Source organism: Halyomorpha halys, unplaced genomic scaffold (assembly GCF_000696795.3).
Source record: "Halyomorpha halys isolate HHAL.00 unplaced genomic scaffold, Hhal_1.1 Scaffold106.1, whole genome shotgun sequence".
Lineage (NCBI taxonomy): Eukaryota > Metazoa > Arthropoda > Insecta > Hemiptera > Pentatomidae > Halyomorpha > Halyomorpha halys.
Genome location: NW_027111449.1, coordinates 2,593,219 through 2,614,412, shown reverse-complemented (window position 1 = coordinate 2,614,412; position 21,194 = coordinate 2,593,219). Strand labels below are relative to the sequence as shown.

At 31.7% G+C, this 21,194-nt stretch overlaps 1 protein-coding gene across 1 annotated transcript in view; it reads left to right on the top strand.

Annotated features, from left to right (window-relative positions):
- The window catches only part of Fife (regulating synaptic membrane exocytosis protein fife), a gene marked incomplete in the record, with an annotated part of 393,470 nt that overhangs the window by 323,072 nt on the left and 49,204 nt on the right, over nucleotides 1-21,194 (top strand). Inside the window, 2 exon segments of the mRNA XM_067049480.1 lie at nucleotides 13,235-13,395; nucleotides 17,554-17,619. Of these exon segments, the coding sequence (XP_066905581.1) occupies nucleotides 13,235-13,395; nucleotides 17,554-17,619 (227 nt within the window).

The following is a 21,194-nucleotide window of genomic DNA, read 5'->3' as shown; positions in this document are numbered from 1 at the left end:
TTGCAAATACGGGACCCAGGGTCACTCCATCCCATCTAACTTGTGGGTCATCACAAGTTGGAGTTGTCCTCACTATCATAACATCTCTGGCTCAGTACTGTGAACGTTCGTTGTCCTTTCTGCCTTTTATTATGGTTAGTAGAGCGACATTCAAGGAAAACTCAAGCCATATCTCAAACAATTGTCGATAATCGATTGGTAGGAATGAAGATAAATAATTATTAAATTTCCGAGATATTTACTAGAATCACATGCAATGATTTTTTTCGGTACTCTTAGTAGTTACTCGGTAATCTTGGGGGTTTTATTCAAACTCTTTGTTTCGTAAACTTTTCAACTATATTTAACAATTTACAAAGCTACTTTAATTTGGAAAAGATATATAGATTGAAAAGTCAATCAAGGATTTACCGGAGAACCTCCAAGCGCGTATTGGTGAAAGCCCTAATAGATGGAAGAGGATTCTTCGAGAAGAAACTTTGCAAGAATGGAATCGACGGTGGATGGATTGCTTAAAAGTGGCCACTCTAAGGAAGAACTTTTCTACCGTTGGTTCACGCCTAGAATCATGGGTCTTCCCCGACTATTGGATCTCACAGTTCCTCACGTGGCATGGGACATTCCGAGCTAAGCTCGCCGCTCATGGCATAAACATCGATCATCTATGCCCAATTTGTCAGGTTCCTGAGACCGCCGAGCACGTCGTACTTACCTGTACCGCCTATGAAGCACTGAGAGCCAAGATGATGAGGGAAACAGGATAAATAGATACCTCTATGCTCTGACTGAGAGCGATCTTCCTGAGCTGATGAAGAAATAAAACTACCCGCACTACAAGACCTTCGTGTATGGGTGGAAGGAGGCTGTGGGCTCTACTCACTTCTCCCTTGTTGGAGAGAATAAGCTACACCAGCAAGGCCTCAGTAGAAGAGCAAGATTTATTTTGTAGGAAGAGTAAGCTGTGTGCACAGCTATGTAATGTTTGTCATATGCAGCAATGAGTTGTACCCACTGCTGCGAACACCCATATTGTCTAATAGGCTGGGTAGGGTGATAAATAAATAGATTGAAAAGTCAACAGAATATTAGATACCTAAAGCAATACGAAAACCTAGTGTTTTTTTTTTTTTGTAGTATTACTGCTATCTCGTCTCTCCCCGTTTGGGATAGTATTTATTCTTTGTCCAACAATTTCAATTTTTATTCAATTTAATAATTCCTTATTAAAGGGTGTTGATGGTTATAACGATGCGGACATAATTAAAAAACCTGAAATCTAATACTAAAATAACGACTACTATTTATTCTTCATCTGTTTAAAGTTATGTACCCATTTGTGATAACTAAAGTTATTTTATTCGGATAAAAGAGTAGTGAACCTACCTAAAGCTAGAGGTAGTAGACAGTAACTGTTTGTGGTAGGTAGTAAAGTACAAAGCCATTCATCATAATTTTATGAATTTAATTAGATTTGATTACTAGACATTGCTGAATGAGCCAATGAGCAACACAGCCGGTTCAAAACTAGCCTGAGGTTTACTTATTTTGTCCCAAGGAATGAAAACTTATGTCCTCCCCACTCTAGTTAGAATAAGTTGGTTACCTGTACATAACCCCCGTATGTCAAAAATGACCGAGTAAGGGAGAAAAATGTTTTGTTTTTTGTAAAACCTTTTGGTCATCAACACCAATGGGTTAAAAGTATAAAGATTTTGAAGAGATTTGGTTTACATATATTACAAAAAATAACATACGTATATATAAATATACATGCAATTTCATGTAAGTACATACTCACATACTCACACATTTTACCAAATTTGTTAACTCATTACTTTTATTAATGTTCAACTTTACAACAGTAACAATTTATTCATTAATTAGAAGATGTCCGATTTAGGTCTGTATAAATGTTTTAAATGATCCCAAAAAGTGATATAAAGAAAACAAAGAAATTAAAGAAATAGTTTAAAGTTTTGTATTATTTTTTACTCGAAACTATACAATTTCCAATTACATCTATAAATTTGATCACCGCTGAGAAATTTTGCTTGGTGAAAAAAATACAAAAGAAATTCCTATTGCATCGATCCAGCAGAAAGTGCATGAATACATCCTACAATACTTCTTTTTATTACGAACTTCGACTGAAGCTTTTTATGAGCTATGAATACAAGGATTGGGTTCCTAACCTCACTTTTACATAGATGTACAAATCCGTAAAGTTGATGAGGTCTATAAAAAATTAAACGACCCAATCCAAAGTAAGAGACGATACGGATGCAGAGGCCATAATGCCCATTGGTGCTACAGTACTCCGTAACTGCAGTGGCCTCTCACTAACCGCTTCTGTAATGGCCCACTCTACTGCCTACCAACTCCATACAATTAAAAGTTTCAAGCCATTATGAGCGACAGCAGAGGTCCCTAGTGGATAATGGTGCAATTAAGGAATTAAAGGATGCCCTTATTGCTCTGCTTCAGTTGCTAGCATCACAAATATTACGGAGGTTTTTGATTAAATAACGTCAAGTGGGAATGTGGTTTTAAATTTAAATTTTATTTATTATTTTTGTTTTGTTTAGCTTATACCCTTAGATTTTGGGTGCATTATCTGGGTCAGTATTCCTCAAGGTGTAATACGCGGACACCCCTGGGTTGGGAAGAGTTTGATGGGGTAAACAATGTACCAGGTTTGTTTGTTTAGTGGCGCCAAACTTCATTGGTCATCAACGCCATTTATATTTTATTTAATTTTGCTAATATCCGTTAAATTTTATTAATTTTTTAATTTGATTATTTATTATTTTATTTATTTTTTTATTTTTTCCTTCTGATCAAGTTATATTTTTGTCAGTAAATTTTGTGATTTCAAAAACTGAAACACTAATTCTATTGCCTTATCATCGTCTCCAATGGTTTTTGAGATATCTTGGTTTAGTCCTAAGCTATTGAGGTGTTGTGTTAAATATGGGCATCGTTGGAAAACATGGCTTATTGTTAAATTGTTATTGCAATACAGGCAGTTCGGAGGCGCCTCTTTTGAAATAAGATAGGAGTGGGTGAGCCTCGTGTGACCTATTCTCAGCCTGGTCAGTACAACTTCCTCTCTACGGCATTTGCGACTGGAGGTACCCCAGGGCTTGACATCCTTTTTAATAATTTTTAATTTGCTCATCGGGCTTTCGTCCCACATAGATTGCCATTTATCTATGACTTCCTTTACAATAGGCCTGCATATCTCTGACGGAGTTAAAATTGCTTTACCCCGTCCCGGAAGCGCGAATGCTTCTCTTGCAGCGTGATCGGCCAGTTCATTCCCTGCGATTCCTACATGCCCATATTCTGTAGAGTTTTTAAGTGAATATGGATGCAGGAAATTCTCGGTTGTTCTGGATATATATAATCTAAAGCTTTTATCGAGCTTAGTGAATCTGTAATTATCGTAATGTTGGTGTGGTTCAAAGATAAACAGAAGTGAAGTGTTTCTGCTATTGCATTTAGTTCGGTAGTGAATATGTTGCATGGTTTATGGAGTTTCATTTTGAACGTTGAGTCATTAGTTACAAAGGATGATGCTGCTGATTGGTCTAATTTTGATCCGTCTCTATAGATTATAAAGGATTCAGGCATGTTATGAATTAGACGAGAAAAGTGGGCTTTATATTCAACTGGTTCGGTATTATTTTTCGAGTATTTGGACAGGTCTAGAACAGTTTTAGGACGTTGGAAAGTCCATGGTGGATAAATGTTTTCGGATTTGTCAATTGTTATCGTTTTGAGAAAAGTGATAGCCGAGGAGAGTCTTTCTGATTACGGAAGTGTTGAACTTTGTTTTTGTCGAAAAAGAACAAAAAATTTTGGATTAAAAATATATTTATGTGTCAGATGTTCTGTTTGTGGATATAATTTGGAACTGTTTATAGTTTATGGCTAATTTAGATCTTCTGAACGAAAGTAGCGATAGTCCGGATTCAGCGCATAAACTTAGTATGTGGCTTGTTCAGTGTACCAGGTTTTAAGGGCGTCTAGAACACAAACTTCTTTTAGTTCTCATAGCCTCTTTTATTTCCATTATTTCGGTATTATTCAATTCATTTTAATTAATAAATTTAGAAAAAAAGTATTCAGATTCTTTAATGTCTTTATATTAAGCGATATTTGACATAATATTTTATTAATAACATATTAATTAATATATGTAATATTACATATATTATGTAAATTTAATATGTTATATTACATATATAAACTATATGTATTGCATTATAATTAATGTAAATAACATTTCATTAGTAATGTCTTAACTATTAATTCCACGGATCATTCTGTATGATATCCACCTAAGGATGAACTTTTATGCCAATGAGCAATGACTTATCATCCCTTGAACACAGTTTTTTTGATCCGAAACAAGGGGAAATTCGACTATTTTGAAAAATATATCATTAAAAAACATATCATGTAAAAGATATTAAAAACCTTTATTTGTAAGATATTTAGTGGGCATTACAAATACACAAAAAATCATGAAAATCTGAGACGTAAGTGTGTGAGGTCTTGGGTAATTTCCTATGGATTAACTTTTTTTTTTGAGAAACTTTAAGTGGTGATTGTAAACCCTAAATATAAGCTTAAATGCAGTAGTTTGATTCGCAGAGTAATTTAAAATTATCGTGTGTCCAAAAAATATGCATATTTTTTTTTTATTTACACTCGTGTTAAGCACACTAATGGGCAACAGGACAGGAATGCGGACATTATGATGCTGCTGGGTTCATGGAATTTCATTAGCGCTGGAACTTTCTTTCTCCATCTAATATCCATTGTTAATGTAACCTCCATTAATGTTCATCGTTAATAAAACTCCACGAATCCAGCAGTATTGTAACGCCCGTTCTCTTGTCCAGTACCAGCGTGCCTTTTAGTAATTCGAAGAAAAATTTGTTCTCACTCCTTACTGACCACGAGTTAGAGAATATTATTACTAAACAAATTAGGAAATGCCAAGGGTAAATTTTTAATGATAGTTTTAAGGAGCAAGTTAGTGCCTCTTTATCGTTCGGGGAAAAAATAATTTTCAATCCTTTTTATCCGCGAATTAGATAATATTATTTTTGGAAAATAGTTTTTCATAGTCCACACATTGCTAATAAATAAACATTATTTTCCATAGAGGTATTTGGTTTTTAATATATTAATATTAAATATTAACTCTTACATAGCACATACCCTTTCAGGACACCTTATATAACTTTTATTACAAACTAATTATCTGTCCCTTTATTATTTATTGATTTAAACTCTTGCCTCCTAGGCATGCTCTTATCCCGACAAACCTTACATAAAAAATAAAAATAAATGTATTTTGATTGTAATTAAAGTATCAAAGACTGACATAAAATACAGACTACCCCTTCCCAAATAATCACATTTTCTCAACCCCCCTCTTAAAATTCATTACCAGAATACAGAAAAATAGGCTAACCCGTTTCGAATCATGACTTCATTCCCACGCACCCATGGGACTTAAATTAAAGTATATACAACTTTTTTTTTCTCCAAGTAATCCATAGCGTTACGAAAATCATAAAAGAGGGATATAAATATCAAAACTATGGGAAACACGGATCTGTAATTTTGGTTTTAGTTGCAGGGTAAGTTTTTTTTTCTATATTTTATCCTTGTAGTGTACTACTCTAAATTTACTTCGTCTATGATTCAGGACTAATATTGTTTTTTTAATCTGTTATGATATGTACATTCCAATAAACTCCTAAATTAGCAAAAGGATTTAAATATTACAGGGGACTTTTGTTAGTATTTCCCTTCTGGGCCCTGTTTCATAATGAAAGCTAATAAGTATTAGTTCATAGCACAAGTGTAGAAACTAGTGTGGTAATAATACTAATACTTATTTTTTTCATAATCGGGATGATTATTAGTGATATAGCAGGAATTAAAAAATACTAAAATAGAAGTTACTATTGTACAAGTATATGTAATTGAATTAAGGTAAATCATGAAGACTAATAGTATTAGTTTATACTTTATTATGAAACAGGGCCCTGGAGATCTTTATTCTCCAATAGCTTCATATATTGACTATTGCAGCCAAGATATATTATACGTTCTCTATGCGTTGAATAGAATCTAAATATAGATTCTTCTCTTCAATAAGTTGGTTCTGGGTCGCCTTTTATAAGCATTTTCCTCACCAGGGAATTCTCGTGCCTTAAACCAACCAGCTTTGAGTTCTTCATATATCAAGCTCATTTCGCTGGTTGTAGAACCTTCTATGCAACTCCTTTTCTTTCCATTCAATTTTAACATGATCATTTCTTCTTATAAAATCCAGCGAGTATTAGATCTCTCATAATAGGAAAAGGTTAATCCGATATAACTATCTTAGAAAAAAATTACGATAGAAAAATATTGAATTCTTGGGAGTTTATGTGGTCACAGCAGTGATCCATCCATCTGATTTATTTCATAATTTATATAGTCCTGAGTCAGTGGGCCCTAGAAGAAAATGTCTGACCACAGTCATCATCATAACAAACTCCAGTCATGGATCAAACCTAGTAGTACAAGAGCCGGGAAGAAAAAAGGCAGTTATCTGCCCAATTTTTTATTACTTTAATGAAAACTATGTATAATTAATAGTCAAAATTGTTGCGTCTGCCAAGTATAGGTAGGGTGAATAAAAAATGGCGGCTGTTTCAAAACCTTAAAAACACTAATTTTTCATTCGGAACTCAAAATCGTAAAACCTACCAACAACACTAGAAAACCTAAGAGCACATTATTTAAAGAAGAGTATATTTGCTGAAATATTAGCGTTAAAAGAGCTATTTACTTCCAATAGCTCTCGTGATGTAGCTTTTTCAAAAGCAAAATTTCTTTAAAATCTACTGAAAGATTAGTAGTTGGTTAATTTACTTGGAGAAATCTATATCTCAGGAACTATGTGACGTACAGATGTCTATTAGCACTCAAATTGAAGCTAGTATAATGGCTATAAAGAGTTTTATGACCTTTACCCTCGAAGGAATAGTAGTTTTCATGATATTTATTTATAGTTGTTCGGAAAATACTGAAAAACTTCATTTCATAAACCATTTGACGTATAGATGTCTGTCAGTGCTCAAATTAAAGCTAGGTAAATTTACTACAAAATAGATAATAATAGATTAATTCTTTTATATTTTCTTGTTTGAGAGTGGTTTAGTTTATTCTTAAATAAAACAAATTTGATCTTTTTTCTTCTTTCAAATTTATTCCTAAAAAGGTGAATCCAATGTTCCGACCCTCAGGTCATTCTCAAGGATACCTACAAATTTTTTTTTTAATTTTTATATAACAATTTCAATATTTCCTTCAAACTACACCCTGATTTCCTCGGCTCTTTCATATTGATGTCATTTTCTTTTTTCAAAACTTAAAAATGCAGGCTAATTGACTTTGTCCCATCTTTAAATAAATTAATCATTAAAATAATATCATAATAACATTATAAAATTTTTATTTTTTAAAATTAGATTTCCTACTTACATTACCTTTTCTAACTATAACTTTTTCCTTGATTTAAACCTTTTTTAAAAACTTTTCTTCCTTACTTCATTCACATTTGTAACTTAAAACAGAATCTTTTACCGGTTAACCAGAAGGTTCTGTTTCTTTTTGTTCGTATAAAATGTTGGATTTTTGAAAAAATATATCTCTAGATCCATAAGACGCACATATGTCTGCCAACACTCAAAACAAAGGAAATTTAACTAAACATCATAAACTACTTTATATCTCATTAAACTAGCTTTAATTAGAGTGCTAATAGACATCTGTAAGTCAAATGGTTTTTGAGATATAGGTTTTTCAAAATAAATTCACTAACTACTGATCGTTCAGTACGTCCCGTACAAAATTTTTATGAATTGTTGCTTTTTAAAAAGCTATATCTCGAGAACTATTTAACGTAAATATCTCTTTTAGTGCTCATATTTTGGCAAATTTACTCATAATTTAAATGACGTTCTCTTAGGTTTTCTTGTGTTGTTCCTACTTTTTTAAGATAAAAAATGAAAAATTAATTTTTTTTATCGTTTTTAAACAGCCGCCATTTTTATTTCTCCTACCCATACTTGGCAGATTCATCAATTTTGACTAGTAATTATACATAGTTTTCATCAAAGTAATCAAAAATTTGGGAGAGATAAATGCCTTTTTTCTCCTCTTGGGCTCTTGTACTTCATGTTCGGAACCAGTTTCAAGCTTCAGCCTCTTCGAAAGAAAACTTCGTTTCAAATACTTTCACTCCGTAAATTTTTATAAATGTAACGTGTTATGACAACCTACTTGATGATAATTGTTTACAAAAAAGCCCGCAAATATATTAATTTTAATAATTATAATTTATTTTCAATTATTTGAGATGTTTTAAACATCTATTTACAGCAATCAACCGGTAATTATTTATACAGCAATGTGTGGTTACATCTCTAATAATGGATGCCTTAAAGTATACAATTACCGTATGAGTAATTTTATGTTCCATGAAACTTATTCTAAATTTGTAATTCTCTTATCGACTGATCCTTTCTATAAAAAAATTAATAAAGAAAAAAAAGATTTATTTCATTCATACTGGCATCCTTCATTACAAATGTCATTTTATACGAAAATCGACCTACTATATTAGATCGATCCTAATTCGATATTGATCCCTAGATGCCTATATAAAGCACTTTAATGACTCCTGGTCTAATATGTTTTGGCGTAAATAAAGTTGGTTTTTCTTTTCTTGAAGGAAACAAATGTTCAGTAACCCAGTTTTTTCCTGAAAGTACTTAGTGGGACATAAATAGTACTCATGTTTTCTACTCTTATGATAGAATATAATTTTTTAAATAATTTTTTTTAATAATTCTTGTAGACTTCAAATATTCAAAAATTCAGAGATCAAAATTGTATAAGAAACGTAATTCGAACATTAAATGGGCCACCAAGCAGACACCTCTCCTCTCCCTTAATAGCCTATAGATTATTATTTTATTTGATGTCTACTGTTTTTATTATAATAGTTCATATTTATAGCATTGCCAAGAGGTAGGAGTGCCGCTTGTACGAAACTATACCTAACCCCTCCCCCTACTATCAACTATTGAAAAATAACTTACATACTCTTCCAACAACCATGTAAGGCCAACCAGTACTGATCATTAATAAAGAAATAAAAAAAAAAAAAAAAGCATACCCCTGCACAGTTAAAACACCTTATGGTAACATCCCCTGCTGCTTGAAGAAAGCTATAGCTTTCAATAATTTCTTAGGTTGACTTTATTCTGTACATATTACTCCCCAAAGAGCCTCACATAAACATTATATTAGCTCGGAACTAACTGAACCCCAAGGCATATGACCAAACTATCCTGCGACCCCAATCACTAGGCTGACCTAGGCTGGATCAATAATGTCAACAGGTGGTCAGTGGCATCCTACAAGCATCAGATACCTCAATAATAATTATTATAAACATATAACAACATATTTTGTCCATAGAAGTGTTCTAAATTTTCTTATAGTATGTTTTAGCTGCGTTTTATGCATCTACTAATTATTTTATTCTAATGTTCCCACGATGATTATAAGCGTAACTTACCAATGTTCTGGAAGAGAGGGAGGAATTGTAGGAAGTGGTTGAGAGATGAGATACCTCACCATCGTAAACGTTTAAAAACAATATTTAATTCTAATAAAATCAATACTTAATATTAAATAATCATAGGTTTTCTTTTTCTTTTTTTTTTTACTTCTTAGTAAAAAGAGCACTTTCTAAAATATTTCTTAGAAGAAAATGAGTGAAGTGGGCTGGGGCGATTTTTTGGTAAAAATAATCAATTAATAAAGTACTTTATTAACAGAAAGTCCCTGTGAAATCTTCCTCTGTTTTTTAAAAAATAAAACAGGGTATGTAATGTGAAAAAATAAAATAATATGGTTAATTAAAAAGAAGTATTTTATCTCATTTATCTAGTAAAGAGGAACCATTTAAAACTAAGTTGAGCTGAAAGTTTTGTACATAAAAAGTTACATAGATGTAAGAGTTTTTATTACAAGTTCTTAATTAGCAAGAACATGTAATAATGCAATAATAATAACCATTATATTATTCACTGATTCAATTGTATTTCGAATGTTATATCTAAAAGATAATATGCCTGTTTAGTGAGGGCATATAACTGTAGAATATTATTAAAGTGGAAGCCGAAGGACGGAGTGGGGTAGGGTTGAACGGATGCGGTTAAATGGGTAATTGTCCTGTCAGAGACACCTACTAGACCCTCACAGCTGAGTGGCTCTCTTGATAGCGAACTGGATCGTCCCTCAACAAGTAAGTCAATTATATAAAGAAAATTGTTCCAGGACTTTTCCGAATTGGTCGACATTTTAGACGCGTTTTTACCCCTTTGAATAAAATTAATCTCATACCGAAAAGTGCGAGTGACCTACCATTAACGCTGTGTTATGAATAAATTAGTAAACAGTTGTTTATGATTGAAATTTAAAAAGTCAAAATTTATACTTAAACAGGGACCCTGCAGGGTAGAGGTTCTAAGCAAAACAAAAAAAAATGGTTGGCACACACACATGTAGAGAGAGTGGAGGGAGAGGGGAAAGACCGACACAATAATTATTATAATATAGATGCTTCAAATGTTTAAACCCCTGAGTATGGATTGTAGAAATCAATAAAAAATTATATATATTAGTATCGGAAATATTTAACATTTTGCCACGTATAGAATCTATTAATTTGATATTCTGGCATCAGTGAACAGGTACCCCACCAAACCAAAACATAAATGAAGCAACACAATCAATCCACCCGTATTAGAGATAAAATTGGTAATATTTTTCTTATAAAATGCTAAAATTTTGAGTTTTAATAAAATTTGAATTAAATTGTTCTCTACTCTTTATTTTTAAGGCTTTAAGGTGATCAACAGAGACAAGTTTCTTAAAAATAGTTTGAACCGTTTTTGTTAAACAATAAAAATATTATTATCTATTGGATTGTCTGCCTTATCATCCGGACACTCAATCCTACAATAAGAGAAAAATCAATAAAAAAAATGTTTTTATAGTTATTGCTAAGACCTTTTTAACACTGCTCATAAAAAAATTGGCCTAATTTTATTTTTTCTGACTATAACAGTATATGAAATTAAAAATCTGATAATAATTTCTCGCTAGCAAGATATATTACTTTTAGATTAAATTAATTCGTTTGATAAAAATCGTTAGGACTGTTTTCAGAAAAATGGTAAAAATGAGTCAATTCTCCGATATAAAATGGCAATTTCTATAATTCGACACACAATCAAACAATATTCAAGCATTTTAACTTTTTAATATTTTATTCAACTTATCTTTAGACCTCACAGTGTTTATTTGTTAAATAAATTATTATTTTATTTGCGAAAATGACTGTAACATAAAATAAATATATTATCATTTTAGCACGGTTTCAAATAGAGCTTAATTTAGAGTTTTGCTGGTTATCATGCTTTTCATCTTGATTAACTTTCCTTAAAGAAGGAAGAAATAATATGCTGTGGCAACAGGTTTTCGATCGGTTGCTAAGATACCCACCCTTGCGTGAAAATGTATTTAATGAAGTACGGTATACTTTACTGTACCTATTCAATTTTGCAATTACGTAAAAGTTATTAACATAAGATGCCTACACAGACTCAAGCTTTATATAGAGGGGACCCTATAGAGGCTTCTAATTATAAGTTAACCTTTGTAACCTGATAGTTAAACCTGAGTTAATTAGTTATTCATATATATCTTGCACCGAATCATTTTATTATTATTATTATTATACCTATTCTAATTTTGTGTGGAGTACTGTTTTTATCAACTACAGTTTTAATTTTAAAACGTTATACTAACCTCTAGTTTTGCCAATTCCTCACATTGTTTCGCAAAACTTGATTTAGTATTCACCAGCACGAACTTATTGTTCGAACAGAGCTAACCTTGGAGTGGAAATATATTGAGGGTAAGAGAGGGCGTGTCATACTCAGTCAGAGATCTTTTTTATATCAAAAATTTTGCTGCCTCCTTTATCTCCGCTAATGGGAATCCTTTTTGTTTCCCTCTTGATTAGGGTCCGTGTCTGCTATGTCGACGTTATAAAGCACATTATATCATTCGTTATTATCAATTATTTTAAAATACAGCCATTATTAACAGCTACTCCAAAAAAAGGGAAGGATCTTATTGATTCCAGCGCTTAAGAATGTTTCTTTTGTTTATTCTAAACTAAAATCCAATGCCAGGGAAATAACTAATTAAAAAGTTAATAATCAAATAATTTAATTGATTTACTAAGATTTTTGTTATTAAAAAATAACCTAGTATATATTACTAGTTTACATAATTATATCAGCTATCTAATTAGTAAACAGACTTTAGAACGATAAATTCGTACTGAGCATGTCCAGCCTGTTCATATTACCTTTAAATCGTGTTAGATCAGTCTCCGGTTATTATAAAAATAATAAATATCACTATTGTTGTACGTGTAAGATCAACTTCGATATTGGTTGCTTGTATTAATTTTACGTAGCATCACAATTTCTATATATTTAGATGTTCCGTTCTGCTGCTGTGTCATCTTTTGAAGACATATGTACAGGTAGGCTGTTAGAGGCCTACATTTTAGTAGTAATGTAGAGGCCTTATTTAAGTTACTGAGGACAAGTTACTGAACCGTTACTGACACAACAAACCTGGTGTGCTCCGACTAACACACAACACTACCTCTTATCCAAAATATCAAATTTCCTCAGCCCCCCCTTCAAATGCATTCCCAATGCTGTAAAATAGCTTCCTCTCAGCCCGTTTTTTGTCCATCTTGACCTCAACTCCACGCACCCATGGGGCTTAGAACAAAAAAATTATATAGTGGAAGGTAATATTAGTTATAATCATTAACTGAAGTTATAAATAGAAGAAGAGTATTAAATTTCCATGACCTATTATGGGTTACCCAGTGATTATATTTTATTGACTACTATTTCTTGGTTGTTTTTTTTTTTTCAAATCTAACATATCTTATTAATTCGAACATTTTCAAAATCTCGATATAAATTTAAATATTTTTCTTGAATAAAGATAGGCCAAGACCTTTGTCACTTAACTAAATCCAAGTTGGTTGTTACAGACCAGACATCACGGCGATCAGAGGATCGCAGACTAGAGCTTCAATCGCCGCTCCAGTGGCCAGGGTCGCAGACACAGAAGCTATGCGAAGGCAGACTTCGGTCACAGACGGAGAGGCCATCAAAATAGTCATACACGATGTTGACTGTGACGCTTCTTTCGGTAAGAGTAATAATATTATACGCTTTAGTGAATATAATATAAATAGTATGCAGTTTTAGCAACAGAAATTCAAAGTTCAATTGAGTTCAGTGAAATGCTAAGTTTAATTTCAGAGCTGAAGTGGTTCAAGTCCATAAATTATGGTTTTGACATAATCAGCGTTAAATTACTAAATATAAAAATGTGTACCACTACAACAGGTAATCAGCAATTTGTAAGCAAGTTCACGATCACGCTCAACCACCAGATTTTTCCCAAACTAATTCCGGAAGTACCCACTTTATTGAGGCTGAGGGAACCCCGTAAGGTTCCTTACCCAGAGGGTTTACTTGCGGATACAGTTACAGAATAAGTAGTCAGCCACAGTCAGATTAGAACCAGGATACTTGGAGTAGGTAGCACAGTTTCTTACTCACTGAGCCTCTCCGCTCCCCTAAATTTACGAACACTAATTAACCTCCTTTCAATGTTTAGAGTATTAAAGTTAACTTAAATATGGGTCATAATTTTAAATTAAAAAAAAAAAAACGCCTCGTCTACTCTTCGGAATTTTATTGATGGCTTTTAGTACTTAATACTGTTAAAGCCCAAATTTTCATTTCTTTTTAATTTAATTTTTTATTGATTTACCTTCCAATTGGGTTATTTAATTTTTGTTAATTATAAGTTTATTTAGCTTATTTAAACTGTAAGTTAGTTTTATTTAGTAATTAAAATTTACCGAGAATTCATTACGAAAAATAAGGGACATAAGGAGGTTTGTTGTGGTAATGTATATATAATTTTTTTTCATATTCATCGAACCTCAAATTTCCTTTCTGCCTCTAACTATTAAATTATTGAAAAATTTAATTATATTTGTTTCTATAATGCAAATTGTTTTAGTTTGTATAAATATCTAAATATTTTTCATTTCATAATTCACTTGATTTTCTTTATTTCACTTGTTTATATTTTAATATTATTAAATTGTTTTTCAATCGGAAAGTTATTTTTATTATTTCATTTTCCTTATTATTTTAACTTTTTTTAGATTATTTTTAGGTCCTCCGTTTTTTTATTAATTCCCGAACCTGCAAACATTTTTAATCTGAGGAAGAGATTGGGTTTTCAGTCGTGAAACATCCCTCGCCCCAACAAATACAACTGTAGGATTTCGCTAGCTTAGTTCATATAAGCCGTAAATCCATCCTGCCGCATAACTTATTATATCTGTTTGATTAGACAGAGCATACTCGCAAACTTACTTTAGCTAAAAAAACTCTTCAAATACGAGCTCTTTTCCATGTTGTAAAAATGTTATCCTTCTATCAATATTTGTTAAGTACTTATTAAAGAAAGCTTAATGAACTTACGCTGTTTCAAAATTTAATAAAACCTTCTTACAGCAGCAAATCTATATAAGTACATACGTAAAAAAAAGCCAAATTTAGGAAACGTTCGGATAAAATTGGATTAGAACAGGATTATTACTTTCTGTGAAAAAAAATATGTTAGGATATTATTGAGTTTTCCAACTGACTATCTCATATACAATGCATATAATAATAATTGAGCATTTATATTGAACATGTTATGTTGTCCATAACTGCGATAGAAGGGAGTGATGTAGATGCATTAGGGAGGTTTAGTGCCAGAGTTATTTTCTGAGACCCTCCCACTATCTGGTACAAGGACCATTTTGACAAATAGGCAACATATAATCGCGGAGGGAGATAAGAAGGATATGTATTCACGGAACAGGGGAGGATTTGTTGAGGATTTTCTTCTTCCAATCTGATATGTGTCATCGGAAATAAGTTATATGCGCAACTTATCAACTTCGAGGTGTGGAAGAAATAAATAAAATTTATATTAGACGAAACCAACTTAACTATTAAAATTATCTATTCTGAAATTTGAAATGTCAGATCACTTTCAATTAAATGTTATTAAATTAAACGCTGTGCTACTATTTCTCGGGCCTTGGTTCGATTCCAGCTGCGACAAATAATTATATATTTTGTCGGCATTCAGTCGTAGGTGGACACTGCTGATTCGGCAGCCTGGGGCACACTCAGCCCCTGTAAAGTAGGTATTGTACCGTTATTTTTTTAATGATTTAAATTTAATGTAAATGATATCTAATTTTAAATTACGCAATTGCAGTTTGTACAACAATTTATAGATATAGAACAATTTTGTAGTTCCACTTTAGCTTTTCTCATTATCTTTCTCTTTGATTTTAGAGTTCAATAAAAATGAAATTCACCCAATTATTATTTTTGTTATTTTAATAAGGGCTGTATTATTAAAAAGCAAAGATCCCAAAAAATAATTCTTGAAAAAGTCATTGCTTTAGTATGATGAAAGTTTGAGAATTTCAATATATCAAATCACAGATGCGGTATAAGTGCCCTTCTTGCTTCTACCATCTCAGTTATTAAACTGTAATAAAATGTACATGATATAAATACATTATTCATGTTCTATTCACCCAGCTTGTATTAGGTATGTTCCAACTTTTGCCACTTTTGACTGTCAAAAACTCATACACAGTACAGGTATTAAAAAAAAGATAAAAAACCGTACTGCGCATGCTCCGTATAGTTCCTGACAGACATAATTGATCATTGGAACAGTCCTATTGTTTATTTATTCGGTTTATCCTAATAAAAAAATAATAATAACTGCAACTTGAACATTATTTTTGCTCTCAAAGTCCACTTATCAATATTTTTGGTTATACTTCATATATAAAAGAACCATTAAGCCTTCACATTCTTTCATGGGCTAAAATTAAAGTTAATTTAATTTACTTGAAATTTTTTTAATATGGTTGTTGTCATAGAACGAATATTTTTGATAATATTTCACAAAATAAGAGAAAATTAATAATTTTAGATTTTGAGGGAAAAATAGTCAATGTTTAGAAAGAGAGAAAGAAATTCTTTATTCATCTATGCTGCCCAACTACATCGGGTTGCTGCATTACACATCATACTAATCAATTCGTGATCGGACATATATAAATTACATATATTTACATGGTATAATAAAAAAGAAAGAAAACAGTTTTTCCCCACAGTTTCCTTTTACAATCAATTCCAGTCTACACACTGAATACAAATATTTTAATTCATTCCTTTTTTCTTTTCCTTTCTTATCCCTTCCTTTTCACCATTTCATAATTATTATTTTATTTGATCGAGAAATTCACTCTCCCGAATTCCCCCTCTCAGATTCTCTCCAGTGACCCGATAAAAACATATTCACTATTAGACAGCAATTTGAGATCAAACCAGAGAAATAATAGTTTACAGTAAAACAAACAAATAAATACATTTTACCAAAACAAAACTATTACATAGATTTAAAGGAAAATATAATAAAAAATTGGTTAAAAGAAATACTTGACTGGATAAATAAGTTTTAAAAAAATAAATAAATAAGTACAAATAATAATAATAATAATAATAATAAAATAATGTAATGAATAAATAAGTTAAAACACACAAATCGACTGGTCGAAATTATATCTTAAAATTAATGGTCGCACATAACTCATTTTGTTTTCAAATTGTAGCTAATTTTATCAACTTTAAAAAATACACACAAACTAGTCTGTAATGTGTACAGTTTTGGAGTTGTTTTATAACAATAAAACAAAGTGCGCTATTATGGTTAAACATCCGAAATGTCATGCTAGTTTCTCCAAAATCAAATTTTATCTGATAAAACCATTTGTCTCGTATGAGTTACGCGAAGGACTCAAAATTTGACCTACATAACCTAGAAAAAAAATCCGTGATTGCCGATGTTTTCAAATGTTAATTAGATTATCCGGCAACTGGCTTTATAGTGCTAGAGATAAACTTATTTCTATTGCAATATATTATTTTTCAACTAATATTCACATATCACACAGATTTGTAATACTTTTTTTCAATAAAGTAATTTTTTTTTTTTATTCAAAATAAGCATTTGAAGTTTTATCCTCTGATTTTTGCCCACCCTTTTTTTATCTTAACTCATTCAAGAGAGTTACAACAACAATGCGAGAAATGATACCTGAAGTTTATTATTGTGTAGATATTTCTATATTAGTAACTAATATTGTAAATGTATGACTTGTTAAGTAAATATTCAATTTTATCAAACCTGAACTTCTTCTGTAAGGTTCCAGAACTACTTCAAAGAGGAGAGTAAATCTGAGAAGAGACCCGACAGACAAAGCCCACAGGAGTAAGTATTTTCTACTTTAATATAAGTAATGATTATATAATATTTAAAAGTCATATCTATCACAATTGATTTCAGGGTCAGAAACATTTGTATGTGTTAGATCCATATTTGTTTAACAGAGATCATGTAACTTTTGTCGATGCAGTTACAGGTACATAGTTTTGAATGTTTCAAAAGTTGTTTTCCCCTTTATTTTGCTGCATTACATTCTTTAGCATAAATTCAGACATTGTTAATATTTATGAGAAAACATTCACACCATATTTACAAAGATATATAAATTAAATGATAACAAATTAGTAAACAAATATAAAATTAAACTGAAAGCAAAATAAAATCGTAAACATGTTCAATCCTCTGTACAATATTTCCATTCTGCCAGGAGTCCGAACCGAGCTTCTCCCCTTGTGTTGGAAAAAACAGGTATTATGGGGGCCAAAATAGCATTCAGTCTAATATTTTTTTGTAAATTCCATTTTACCGGTGAAAGTTTTTCTGTAATTTTTATGAAGATAAAGATAACCCACATTCAGAAAACTTTCTACGTATAATAAGCTTTAATTTCTTATAATCAAATTGAGGTTTCCTCATAGATCGGTCTAGATTTGGCTCTTGATTTACTTAACAGTATTGTGTGAAATTAATAATACTCCACTCATTCCTGTTGAATAGATCCGTTACTTAGTACTAAATCTGGAAAAACGACTGACATGGAATCCTAATACAAGACTGAAAAGACAGGAAACTGCTAGTCGATTCCGACTATTACAACATTTACTAGACAAACGGTCCAAACTTCCAATCCATTACAAAAGACTGATCTACATGACTATTATAAGGCCTATTTGGACATACGGAGTTGAGCTATGGGGCTCCACTAAACCATCTAATTCCTCTCGAATCCAATCCCCTTACAGTCCAAAATCCTTAATGCTCCTTACTTTGTCGCAAATCAAATCATCCATCAGGACCTCAATGTCCCCTTTGTTGCCGATTTGGCCAGAACCAGATACCAATCCTTCCATAATAAACTTTCCAACCACCCAAACCAACTTGTTTCTAATCTGGCTTCTCCTTCAGTGCCTAATAATTCTCCTAGACGTCTGAAAAGAAGATGCCCTCGAGATCTTCTCCTTTAGAAATGTTTTTGGAGTTCTATCAATGGGTAGATTCTCCACATGTTTTTATCATGTCATAATATCACTTACAGCAAATTTACTTGATGTGTATATATGTATACAGTTGTAAATATCAATAAATAAATTATTTAAAAAAAAAAAAAAAAGTTTATTAAAGAAAATATCGGTCGTAATTTGGAAAATGTTAGGATGTTATATACGACGTTACAACATTCATTTTTTACTGATACTTTTATCACTAAAAGATCATAGAAAGTGTTAGTTAAGGGATCTCCAAGTACCATTTCGAAGGAATATTCTTTACCTTAGATGAGAAAGAAAATAATAATTATTCTATTCCCTGTTATGTTGGACTTGCTTTTGTGAATGATTAATTAATAGCTCATCTGCAATAACTAATTCATCGACTTTTTTTGTTTTCTCCGTGAAAATTGTAAAAAAAAAAAAACTCTGTTTATAGTTCAAATAAGAAGTGAAGATAGGAGTTTGAAAAAGCAAGGTTTTAAGCCTCTACTGGACAGAACCGAGATTGAGAAAGTGGGAAGGAAGAGCTGGGATTACACTTAGGGAATTAGTAGGGAAGGTTCCCTAACAGGTTTAGGATCTGTGTAAAACCTGGTCCCTAATGGTCCAGAGATTGCTAACCTTCGCCTCATCCTTACGCCCCTAACGACTAATTTGCTCATCCATTTAAAGCCCTGTGCTCATTGGTCGTCTTTCATATAAGAACATTTAAAAGGTATCTTATATCGATGACCTGATTAAATGTTTGAACAAAAGGCTTAGACCGTTATATATTACCACATTTAGTATTATTTTATTAAAAATACTAAAATTGTTAGCATTTAATGTGATGATAACAAGAGCCAAAACTTCATCGAGATCCTCATTAGGACCATTTCGTCAAATGTATTGCTACGTTTGGCACATTGATTTGATATTTTCTTTTTCTTTCTACAAATGATCGAACTCAACAACAGTAGACTTTAAGAATTATTTTCATTATATATGAGGAGAACATGGTTGGGAATGCTGTTAGTGAAGAACATAAATAAGTAATAACTTACTTATCCAGTTCTTTAACCAAATTTCATGACTGGCGATGGGGAATCCCCTGACTCCCGATCTTTTCAACATTCTCCTTCATGATTTGCTTAGTTTCATTATCCTACTTTTTCTAATTGGCATAATCCTTATTAAAAATATATAGATGACCACCTCCTCGTCCTCAATCCCTGATATTTTATCTACCTTTAATTCTTACCACTTTCACCTTAACTTTAGAGTTGGATTTGAAAATAATCACTCCCTTTCTTTTCTCGATCTCTTGGTCATAAGAAACCTAGACAACACTATATCCCCAACTGATACACTAAACCAATTTACTCACCCAGACTTTTAAACTACCTCTCCCAACCACTTTACTACCAAAAAATTAACGTAGCTTAAAACCTTATTCAGCCTTGCTATACCTTTTCTGATTTCCATTTTCATGAAACTAACATACACCGTATAAAACAAATGCTCGTAACTAATAACTTTCCCTCCCATATGATTAATGAATCAACAACTTCAAAAATTGTCTCATCACTTCAACTATTTTTTCATAACCCCTCTCCACTCTTACACTGGTCACTACCATATATATCCTCTCTCATTCAGATTCCATAACAAACTGTCTAAAATCTACTTGCATCTTAAGGATCCTATTCCTCTATTACACCGATGCCATATCGTATTTGGGATACCCTCCCTTGCTCCACTCCCAACATTGGTTGCTCATACATTGGTGAAACCAGAAACCTTCTAAAAGACCTTATGTTTGAACCATTGCTTTGATTTTGATAAAACGTCAATACTTAAAACAGCCCGCAGCCATGACAAAACTCATCCCTAAGAGCTTTTTATATTCAACTCGAACCTTCTTCCATCAATTTAAAAACCGATGTAAAAAACGTATCCCTAGTATATTCCCAAATAATTAATTTAATGTTATACTTTTTTGACAATTCCTTACATTAACATTATTTTTATTAATTTTTTCTTTTACTTTTATTTCTACATATTTTTTTCTTATTATTTGTTGTCACTTTTTATTTCTCTTACTTTTACCTTTAAAACAGCCTGACTTGTAAACTTATTCTTGACTTTTAACCGTTAGCCGTTTCCTGTTTTATTTCAACGTATCTTTTAACTGTGAAATCGGCTACCTTACTTATGTGTGTAGTGTCAGGCCTGCACCTGTCGCTATATTCTTCACATTTTATTTTATTTTTATTTTTATTTTTAAACCCTTACTCCATTTTCTTATTCTTTTTTCCTTACCCTCGTTACTAAGTTATCTTCACTATATCTAATTATTGCTTTATTTACTAATTACTCCTTTTGGGTTATATACCTTTTCTTTTTCATTACTCTAATTTTAAATAATTTATA